This window comes from Dipodomys ordii, unplaced genomic scaffold (assembly GCF_000151885.1).
Source record: "Dipodomys ordii isolate 6190 unplaced genomic scaffold, Dord_2.0 Scaffold42, whole genome shotgun sequence".
Taxonomy (NCBI): domain Eukaryota; kingdom Metazoa; phylum Chordata; class Mammalia; order Rodentia; family Heteromyidae; genus Dipodomys; species Dipodomys ordii.
In genome coordinates, this window is record NW_012267258.1 from 8081584 (window position 1) to 8093436 (window position 11853).

The 11853-nt window shown below is 41.5% G+C and overlaps 1 protein-coding gene across 2 annotated transcripts in view; it reads left to right on the forward strand.

Annotated features, from left to right (window-relative positions):
* The first annotated feature begins 6 nt into the window (after nt 1-6).
* Nucleotides 7-11853, forward strand: part of Yaf2 (YY1 associated factor 2) — a 114151-nt gene continuing 102304 nt past the window's right edge. Inside the window, exon 1 of one of the 2 annotated variants that reach the window (XM_013018795.1) lies at nt 7-118. In XM_013018795.1, coding sequence (XP_012874249.1) covers nt 84-118 — 35 coding nt within the window. In that variant the 5' untranslated portion in view covers nt 7-83. The remainder of the gene's footprint in view (nt 119-11853) is intronic. The other variant, XM_013018794.1, reaches the window with a different exon arrangement.

Below are 11853 nucleotides of genomic sequence, written 5' to 3' on the forward strand. Positions count from 1 at the left end.
GGCAGCCGAAGCCGTCCTCGGATGAGGGTTACTGGGACTGCAGCGTCTGCACCTTCCGGAACAGCGCCGAGGCCTTCAAGTGCATGATGTGCGATGTGCGGAAGGGCACCTCCACCCGGTGAGTCCCCGGGCCGGCCCCGTGGCGCCCGCCGTTCACCCCACTTCCCCACACTCCCTCGCTCCCTCCTCCGTCCCCTTCCGGGCCCGGTGACACGCGCGCCCGGCAGTAGCCGGCCCTGCTGAGGCTGGCAGGCAGGCAGGCAGGCAGGCGGTGGCCCGCGCTAGGAATCCGGTCACATTGATCGCGCGCGACCCCAGCGATGTGTTGCGGTTGAGGGGTCATGGAAGGGGCTTGCGACGTTGGCTGCTGCCTGGAGAGAATGAATTATGGAAGGAAGGCAATAGCTCCTGAGATTTTAATTCCTGCGCCTGCTTCAACGTCCCCTTCCCCACCACCCTGGGGCCTGGAAATTCGGGGGCTGGCTGCATTGTTGTAACTAGGGTGCGGGGATCAAGGAAAGACCATGAGATCCGGTGGGGGTGTGCGTGTGCGTGTGTGTGTGTGTGTGTGTGTGTTCCTTCTTTCTTTTTTGGAGCAAAGGATGCAGTTTAGTTTCGATTCCCACCCACCCCCACCACCAAAAAAAAAAAGTAATCTGATTTTAGAATACCTAATAGATTAAACCCCTTTTTTTAGGTTTCAAACTTATGTTTTCGTTATAATTCTCTAATGTTTTATAAATAAGGAGTTGGAGGTGATCCCAGTCCCAAAACTCATTTTTACTGAAAGTAAAATAACTGGACAGCTTTAGTTTGATTAAATGACAATCTATGAGACAAATGAGATAAAATGATCCCTGTTATTTGCAGTCTTTATTGTATTGTGAGCTTATCGTATTATAACTGTGTTTTAAAACCCCTGCTTAAATGAATTAAATGGATTAAAGAAAACCATCCAGAAATTCAGTCAGTGGCATTCTTGATCTGTCAGCATGTAGTGACTGAGTTCCTTGTCTTTACAGAAAAGTAGCCTTTGAATTAATGCTGTGATGTGTTGCTTAATAGTTATATAAAGCATTTTGATAGCTACAACATGTTTTAAAACCTAGATTACCACACCAGGCACACTAATAAGTTGCTTTCGAAATAATATTTTGACATATAAATATTAAGTAAAAGTATCCTGATTTGTGTCAGTGCTGGGATTGAACTCAGAGCCCTTGACTTTTAGATCAAGGCTGGCACTCTACCACATGAGCCACACCTCTACTCCCAGTAACTTGACTTTTTTTTTAAAGCCATTTATAGAATTTCATTAAAACTTTATTGTTTTTGTTTATGTTTATTTATTTATTTTTGGGTCCAGTCATAGGGCCTGAACTCTGGGCCTGGGCGCTGTCCCTCAGCTCTTCAGCTCAAGGCTAGCGCTCTACCACTTGAGCCACAGCGCTGAGGGACAGTGCCCAGGCCCAGAGTTCAGGCCCCACAACTGGACCCCAAAAAAAAAAAGAAAAGAAAAGAAACTGAGATCTGAGGATTATGTATTGAAGACAGTCTGGATAGGAAAGTCCATGAAATTTTGATCTCCAATTACTCACCAAAAAGCCAGAAGTAGAACTATGGTTCAAGTGGTAGAACACTAGTCTTGAGCACAAAAGCTCAGAGACAGGTCCTAAGTTCAAGACCAAAGACTGTCACAAAAGGAGGAGGCCAGAAGCATCTGCCTAGAAAGCTCAAGACCTAAATCCTAGTACTCCCCCCCCCAAAAAAAAACAAAAACAAAAAGAAGGAAAGAAAGAGGTTGGTTTGTTGGTATCAAGGAGAATGAATTATTAATTGGTTTAGCTTTTTCACTCAAAGCTGGTGTTCTACCAATTAAACCATACCCCCACTTTCTTGGTGAGTTGGACATAGAAGTTTCACAGATGTTTCTGTCCCAGCTGTCTCTGAATCATAATCCTCAGATCTCAGCCTCCCCAGTAGCTAGGATTACAGGTGTGAGCCAACAGTATCTGGCCCAAGTTGATTCTTTATGTAGAGGAAAGAACACTGGATAAGGAATTTTAAAAATGCATTCTTTCTTCTTTTCTTTTTTTTTCTTTTTCTTTTTTTTGGTCAGTCGTGAGGCTTGAACTCTGGGCCTGGGTGCTATCCCTTGTCCCTCAGCTCTTCAGGTCAAGGCTAGTGCTCTACCACTTGAGCCAGCACCACTTTCAGTTTTCTGGTGGTTTACTGGAGATAAGAGTCTCATGGAGGGGCTGGGAAGGTGGCTCAGTGGTAGAGCACTTGCCCTGCATGCTCGAGGCCCTGGGTTCAATTCCTCAGCACCACATAAGCAAAAAGAAAAAAGCCGGAGGTGGCGCTGTGGCTCAAGTGGTAGAGCGCTAGCCTTGAGCTGAAGAGCTGAGGGACAGAGCCCAGGCCCAGAGTTCAGGCCCCACGACCGGACCCGAAGAAAAAATTAAAAAAAAAATTAAAAAAGAGTCTCATGGACTTTCCTGTCCGGGCTGGCTTTGAACTATGATCCTCAGATCTCAGCCTCCTGAGTAGCTAGGATTAGAGGCATGAGCCACTGGCGCTTCTTTTTTCTTTTCATTTTTTTCTTTTTCTTTTTTTTGTCGGTCATGGGGCTTGAACTCTGGACCTGAGCACTGTCCCTCAGCTCTTCAGCTCAAGGCTAGCTCTCTACCACTTGAGCTATAGCTCCAATTCTGGATTTCTGGTGGTTTATTGGAGTTAAGAGTTTCATGGACTTTCCTGCCCAGGCTGGCTTTGAACCACGATCCTCAGATCTCAGCCTCCTGAGTAGCTAGGATTACAGGTGTGAGCGACTAGCACCTGGCTTTTCTTTTCTTTTTTAATGAACAAAAGTGTTGAATAGAGTCCATGGCAAAACAAGACACATAAATGGATAATAAGCCCATGGTGGGGGGAAACAAAGTACTCAACACTATCATAAGGGAAATACAAACAAAAATCACACTAAGATGCTGTTATACATATTCACAAAAGTTGATTTAAAAAGAGACAGCAGCAATTGAAGAATATATACACAGCTAGCTGGTGGAAATGGAATAAATGGAATAAATTTAGGGAAAAGTTTCACAATTTCTTATAAATTTGACCATAAAATACCACATGATCCAGCAAATTGACTGTAGAGTATATATCCAGGAGAAATGAAAATTTACATCCACTTGAAACACTGCATACAAATGTCTATTGAAGCTGAACCCATACTCACTAAAAAGTAAAATTCAGCTAGACTCGTGGCTCATGCTTGTAATCCTAGCCACTCAGGGACTGAGATCTGAGAATCATGATCCAAAGCCAGTCCTGGCAGGAAAGCCCATGAGACTCCTATCTTCTATTAACTACAAAAGAAAGAAAGAAAAAAAAAAAGCTGGAACTAGAACTGTGGCTCAAGTGGTAAAGCAAAACCCTTGAGCAAAAAGCACAAAGACAGCATCCAGACCCTAAGTTCAAACCCCAAGACTAGTACCAAAAGAAGAGATCACCTTTTACCATGGAATGGATAGTCTGATACACACATAATGGACCAAGTCAATTTTATTATTGACACAATTTATTGACACAAATAGTAACACTGAGGAATTCTCAAAGGAAAAACAAGCCCAGACTGGCTTTTAAGTATGATCTTCAGACTCCTGAGTAGCTAAGATTTCAGGTATAAGCCAACAGCACCAAGATCTTTTGGCTTTAGTTTTCAGGTAGGGTCTCACATTTTTGTCTTAAGCAGGCCTGAATACCAATCCTATTTGCATCTTTCATAGACTTGGAATGACAGGGGTGTGCCATCATTGCTCGGCTCAGAGACAGGATTTGAATCCAAGAAATCTGGGTATAGATAACACCTAAACCATTAGGTTTTGCTCAGTGCATGTGTTACTTTCCTATCAATGTGAAAAAATACCTGACATGAACAACTGAAAAAGAGGTAAGATTTGTTTTGCTCATGGCCAGAGAGTTCAGCTACAACCTGAGTTGTATTATGGCAGCAGGAGTATGTGTAGGAGGAGCTTCTTTACCTCATGGCAGACAGGAAGCAGAGATTTCTCTGTGTGCGGGTGTGGGGCAGGGGGGAGGGATCAGGGACAAGATACCTCAAGGTCACCCCTGTGAGCTACTTACCTAAGTAGGCCTTACCTCCTACTGTTCCAAGAACCTTCCAAAATAGCTATTTGTAAGACCAAGAATTCAGCAGAATGAGCTTTTGGGGGACATTTCATATTCAAATTGTAATATTGCCAAAATGTATCCTTATTAAGAAAGAGTTAATGTACATAACCAGAGAAATGTCAATTAATATATAATGTGTTAAAACAGCTCAGCACAAGTGGCTCCTAGCTACTCAGAAGGCTGAACTCTGAAGATCAGGAGTCAAAGCCAGTCCAGGCAGGAAAGTTTGTGAGATTCTTATTTCCAGTTAACCACTAGAAAACTCACAGTTGGAGCTAAAAAAACTCAGGGAAAGCATAAGTCCCAGGACTGGCACAACACTCAGCTACTTAAGAAGCTGAGTTCTGAGGATTACAATTTAAAGCCAGCCCAGGGGAAAAAGTCTATAAGACCCTGATCTCTAATAATCACCCAAAAGGGGAAGTTGAGCTGGGGCTTAAGTAGTAGAACACTTGCCTTGGGCAAAAAGATTTCAAGGACAGTGACTAACCCTGAGTTCAAGCACTATATCTTTATCTATGGAGATAGATATATACACACATATGCATTTATAGATATAAATACACATATATACACATATACATGTGAGCATATGATTGTATGGAGATATACGTATATGTGCATGTAATATGTATGTAATTATATAAATGGATATTAGTTGAGTATATAGCTTACATGCTAAGATGATATGTTTGCTTCTTGAACATGATATATTACTGGTAATAAAATGCCTTGAGTGGGCTATGTGTTTGCTGCAAGACATTCATGTAGAAATCTCTATAGAGTTTTATTCATATTACTGCAAAACATTAGTTCCATCATTTCCTTATATAGATATTTAGGACAACAGATTGCAATTTCTCCTAAATACCATCTTGAATGGTTCTGTCTCTGGGAAATATTGCTTTCCTATTGAGATATTTGATATTGCAGCTGTGTTTGTGCTATTTATTGGCAGAGATATTTTATTTTTCACATTTCTGGGACATTTCTGGGTCAAACCTATTCATATAAGAATGTTTAAAATATCTTTGACCTTACTACTGGTTCTTAGTGTAGCTACAATATTTATGTCATACTGGAAGCTTATGAAGTCCCTTAATAGATGACTAGCACTGCTATTCTTAAAACTAGAGTTAAAATACTATTTTTAATAATAAATACACCATTAACTCCTTTGGCTATGTGAGCTGTGCACATTTAGTCATTTTTCAGCTACTTCTGTTTTTTGTGGGACTTGAACTTAGGGCCTGGGTGCTGTACCTGAGCTTCTTTGTGCTCAAGGCTAGCACTCTACCATTTGAGCCACAGCACCACTTCTGGCATTTTCTGAGTAGTTTATTGGAAATAAGAGTCTCATGGACTTTCCTGTCCTGGCTGGCTCTGCACTGTGATCTCAACCTCCTAAGTAGCTAGGGTTACAGGTTTGAGCCACCAACACCTGGCATTCTGCAGTTTTTTAATATCTAAAATGTAGGTTTGCAAGGGTCTGCAGTTAATGATATCTTATAACTGTGAAGACAAAGAATTTTTCATTTTGAGATTCTCATTTTTAGGGATACTGAACTTAAAGCTTTGAACTTCTCAACAATTGATCAAACAATACTATATTAAATACCCTTATATACTGAGTAAGTTTTTCATTGGATTTTCTCCATTGGCATCCTATAAGGTCTACAGGAATATACATAAAATATTCCTAGGACATGTATTGAACACTTTAAATGTTATAATAAGTGCTAGTAGAAATAAAATGTGAGTGTAGTTGAGGAGATGGGAGGGAAGGGATGGTAGGGGAAAAACAAAGGAGGAAGCAACAATGCTTGATAAGAAATGTACTCATTACCTTGCTCATGTAACTGTAACCCCTCTGTACAGTATTTTCACAATAAAAAATTTAGTTAAAAAAGTAAATAAAATGTAACTAAAAAGAAAATGCAAATCCAAGCATGGTGGTTCACAACTATAATCTCAGCTACTTGGGAGAAGAGATCAGGAGGAACTTGGGTTCAGTCTAGCCAGGGCAAAACAGTTAGTAAGCATTTATCTCAATATATAAGGGCTGGCTGGTGGCTCATTCCTATAATCCTAGCTACTCAGGAGGCTGAGATCTGAGGTTTGAGTTTCAAAGTCAGTCCAGGGAGGAAAGTCTGTGAGACTATTATCTCCAATTAGCCACCAGAATTCCAGAAGTGGTGCTGTGACTCAAAGTGCTAGAGTGCTAAACTTGAGCAAAACAGGCCCAGGCCCTGAGTTCAAGCCCTACAACCAAAAAACAAAAATGAAAAATAAGCCAAAGGTAGTGTTGTGCAATCCTGCTTATGTGAGAGGCATAGGTAGAAAGATCATGGTTTGAGAATGACCTAGACACAGACAAGACTCTATCTGGAAAATAACTAAAGCAAAAGAGAACTGGGTGATATTTCTCAAGTGATAGAGTACCTGCTTAGCAAGCTTGAGGCCCTGAGTTCAAACTGTACAAAATCAGAGATGAACATAGATGAGAAAGGAGGATAAAAAGCTTAAGGATAATCAAGTCAAAGTGTAAAATAGATACCGAGAAAAACTAGAAAAAAGTTCAGTTAAAAAGGCAATATATGCAGAAAATATAAGAAAAATATAATAGGAAAATTTATCATAAAATGATGACAATAAGGAAGACTAAATACCACTCTGAGCAAGACCAGGAAGTAAAAAAAGATGGTTGCTGTTTGAAACAAAGTACTGCTATGTAGCCTTGCTGTCTTTCAATTCACGTTCTTCTTGCCTCAGTCTCCTGAGTCCTGAAATTACAAGTATGTGCCATGGCTACAACATAGTTGTTTGTGCTCTTCTTTTTTCTGGTAGCAAGACTTGAACTCAGAGACTGGGGTTCTTACTCAGCTTACTTGGTAATGACTAGAGCTCTGCCACTTGAGGCATGCCTCCAGCCCTGCTTTTTGCTTGAGATGTAGGTAGCCATTTTGGAGATGGAGTATCACAGACCAGATCACAATAGCCTATCATTGCTGTCTAAGTAGCGAGCGCTGCAGAAATAAGCCACAGGTGCATGGCATAGAACATCATCAACCAAAGTTCCTGACATGGAAAAAAAAAACCCTACCTTTGATAATGATATTTAATACTCAAATAATCATATACAGAAAATACTTGTTTGGGAGTGTGGAGGTGTGGCCCAGTTGGTAGAGTGCCAGCCAATGAATGAAAGTGTCAGGTACAGAGTTCAAGTTCCAGCTCAAACCTAAAACAAAAAGAAAATATTTTCTCTATCACATAGTAAGCAGATATCCTTTGCATCAAGAAAAAACCATAGCATAGACATCTAGTGCTTTGGAACAAATCTACAATCCCTTCTACTGGTAATTTATATTCTGCGTGCGCGTGCGCGCGTGCGTGCGTGCGTGTGTGTGTGTGTGTGTGTGTGTGTGTGTGTGTGTGTTTCTTGGGGCACTGTCCCTGAGTTGTTTTGTTCAATGCTGGTACCTCCACTTCTGGATTTTTAATGGAAATTGAAGATAGTCTCACAGATTCATCCTGCCCAGGCTGGCTTTGAACTGGGATCTTCAGATCTTGACTTTCTGAATAGCTGAATGGCTCCAGTTGTGAGTCACCAGCACCCAGATTATCTTCTTTTGATACAAGCTCCTGCCTTGATATTTAGCCCTGGGTAGAAACTAAATGCTTAGATAAGATATATGATACCAAGTAACTTTTTCTGTCTTTCTCTTTTTGGAATGGGTGTTAGCTGCAGCAATCTAAAAGGCTGTATGTAGAAAAGGCATATGTTACTAGGCATAAACAGAAATGGAAGAGAAGTAATTGCATGAAGATTTCATCAACAATGACTCTTTCTTTCCATCAACCCACATCTATTGCCCTCCAAGGAGTTCCTTTCAACTGACTGGCTGAATAGAAAAAAATCTCAGGGCTAGTTTACAAGTGATTCTGCATAATATCTGACACTAATTAGACATGGATGGATGCATAATTACAGTTCCAATGAGATGTGGCCCCAAAGGGCAGTAGAAGGAAATTCTCCTAAGGACAAAAATTTAGAATAATTTGATCGTCTATATTGTCTGGACTGAAACATGGTCAGACATGGATCTATACTGATTCATGGATAGTCACTAATCTTTGAACTATATGACAGGACCTCAGAGAAGATGAGATTAGAAAACTGGTACAAACAAGTATGATGAAGACATATGTGGATAGTCTTTTGGAATTGGAAAATAGGAACATGTTTGTGTTCCATGTGATTTCTTTCACAAGCTTTCAATAATTAGTGATCAAGCTGAGCATACCTGGAATTCTAGCTACTTGGAAGCAAAGATCAGGAGATTCCTAGTTCAAAGTCAGCCCAGGAAAAAAAAGTTAGGGAGACCTCAACTGATAAAAAGCTGGATGTGGTGCTATGCATCAGTCATCCCAAGTACAAAAGTTTACATAGAAGGATTTGGGTCCAGTTCAGCCCAGAGGCAGCCTGAGAAGCTATTTAAGAAATAGTGAAAGCAAAAAGGTCTGAGGTTATGACTAAAGAGGGAGAATGCCTGCCTAGCAAGCAGAAGACCTTGAATTCAAGCCTCAGTACAACCATAAATACATACATACATTCATTCATACATACATACATACATACATAAAGTGATATAAACCATTCAGTCAACAAAGTACTGCCCTACTTCTCATACCAGTCCTGAGGCTTGAACTCAGGATCTGGGAACAAACTCCAAGTTTCTTTGCTCAAGGTTAGCCCTCTACAGCTCCATTTTCAGCTACCTAGGCTAGCTTTAAACTGCAATTCTCAGATCTCAGCCTGAGCAGGTAAGATTACAGGTGTGAACCATCAGCACCAGGCGCTTGTGCTCTCTCTACACACACACACACACACACACACACACACACAAAACACACACACACACACACACACACACACACACACACGCTTTTATTAGTTCTACAAAGAGGTTTGAATTCCAGAAAGTCAGGTTCTGAGTACAATGTATCTTGCAAGATCAAGCCTCAATGCCACCTTTTGTGTTTTACTCCTGCAATATCATTCTTTCTCCAGCCATCCTAGTACATTCTTAGTGACCCATGGCCAAAGTACAAGTTGTCCTAAATGGACGCTGGGCATGTGTTTAGCAGCAGCATTTCCTTCACAAAGTTGTCCATGTGAGCTTGCTACATTACTATTGCTGAGTGCCTTCCTAGCCAACAGTACAAGCCAACATTGCCTCTCCTACTTGGCATGTTTCTTTGGCAGGACAAGCCAGGCACTTGGTGTCTGGCAAACTACCTTGGAAGGGAATCTGGAAGAGATCTTTTCAGTAGAAGAAACCCATTTCTGGATATGAATTTGTCTTCACTGCCCATAATGCTTCTGCTGGCACTGCTGTACACGGGTTCATATATGCTTTTTTCTTCTTCATTATATTCTGCATGAAATGGGTTCTGACTAAAGAACTCATTTCACATGAAAGAAATGTAACTCATGACTTTCACCAGTCACATCATATACCCTACCTCCAGCATCCTGAAAGAATGCCATACTGTCATGTGTGTGGGTGGGGGGGTGGGGGGGTGTCCTGGGACTTGAACTCAGGAACTAGACACTGTCACTTAGATTTTTCCACTCAAGGTTAGTGCTCTACTACTTGAGCCACAGCTCCACTTCCAGCCTTTCACTCATTAACTGAAGATAAAAGGCTCATGGACTTTTTCTTAGGTAGCTAGGAATATAGGTGTGAGCCACTGGTACCCAAGATATCTTACAAGATGCAGTGTGTGTTTTGAATCAGAGGTCAATATATGGTGCTTTCTTTCCAGTTGCCAGAATAAATCCAGGAATATAGAGATGGAAAACTTACATTTGTCATGATTATATCTCTTTTTACTAAGTTTTTCCTTCTTTCTTTTTTTTTGGGGGGGGGTCCGGTCGTGGGACCTGAACTCTAGGCATGGGCACTGTCCCTCAGCTCTGCAGCTCAAGGACAGCACTCTACCACTTGAGCCACAGTGCCACTTCTGGCTATTTTTCTTTTTGCTTATGTGGTGCTGGGGAATCGAACCCAGGGCCTCATACATGCAAGGCAAGCGCTCTATCACTGAGCCACCTTCCCAGCCCCTAAGTTTTTCTTTCTATCCCCACACACTGAACTCTGCTTACTTAGAGGTCTTTTTTGTTTTTGGTCCTGGGGCTTGAATTCAAGGTCTGAGCATTGTCCCTGAGCTTTTGCTCAAGGCTAGCACTCTACTACTTGGGCTATAACACCACTTCCGGCTTTTTATGAGTAGCTTATTGGAGGTAAGAGTCTCATGTACTTTCCTGCCTAGGCTGGCTTCGAAATGCGATCTTCAGATCTCAGCCTCCTGAGTAGCTAGGATTATAGGCATGAGCCATCCGCACCCAGCTTTTACCCAGGTCTTAATTCGGAAGGATGATATGCTTAGTGAGATCACGAATTTCAATGATTCCATTGCTTTGAAAGATAAAACTACTGCTTGGATATTGAGGGCTGCAGCCATTTCCCTAACCTGTATTTGTCAATTTCTCCTCAGTGCAAAGGGCATACAGCACCAACCTTTTAGGAATACTAAGATAAGCAAATGAAATATAAAACTAATACAAATACTTTAAAAAATCACCTACATTGATTAACTTGTGTATGTTGAGTAGAAACTGCTTTGTACAATTAAAGATCATTTAAAAAGTTCAGCGGGGAAGAGGTAGCTCACACCTGTAATCTAGCAACATAAGAGACTGAGATCTGAGAATAGGAATTCGAAGTCAGTTTGGGCAGAAAAGTCCATGAGAATCTTATCTCCAATTAACTACCAAAAAGCTGAAAATGGAATTGTGGCTCAAGTGGTAGAGCACCAGCCTCAAGTGGTAAAGCACCTCCTTAAGTGAAAAATCTAAGTGATAGTACCCTGAGTTCTAGCCCACATACTGGCACAAAAAATAAATAAAAACAACTAAATAAATTACCTTACATGGGGGCCACACTCATGCTCTAACCAGTCTTTAATCCATTTACTAAAAACTGAATAATAAGTCCTACCTTGCAATGAAAAACTTGCTCATAAAATACCTACTGGGAAAAAAATGCCTAAATTTGTGCTTACATTTTGATCCCTATCAGCTTTTGAGGAGCTCAATGAGTTTTTTGTTTGTTTGGTGGTGGTGGTTGTTGTTGGCTGTGGGGCTTGAACTCAGGGCCTGGGCACTGTCCCTGAACTTCTTTTGCTCCAGGCTAGTTTTCTACCATTTGAGCCACAGTGCCACTTCCAGCTTTTTTCTTTATGTGGTATTGAGGAATCAAAGCCAGGGCTTCATGCATGCTAGGCAAGTGCTCTACCACTGAGCCACAATCCCAGCCCAACTAGGTCGTTTAGAGTACTTACATTGCTTTTGTTTTTAAAAATACATTGTTGAGCCGGGCGCTGGTGGCTCATGCCTGTAATCCTAGCTACTCAGGAGGCTGAGATCTGAGGATCACGGTTCAAAGCCAGCCCGGGCAGGAGAGCCCGTGAGACTCCTATCTCCAATAAAACACCAGAAAACCGGAAGTGGCGCTGTAGCTCAAGTGGTAGAGCACTCGCCTTGAGCTGAAGAGCTGAGGGACAGCGCCCAGGCCCAGAGTTCAA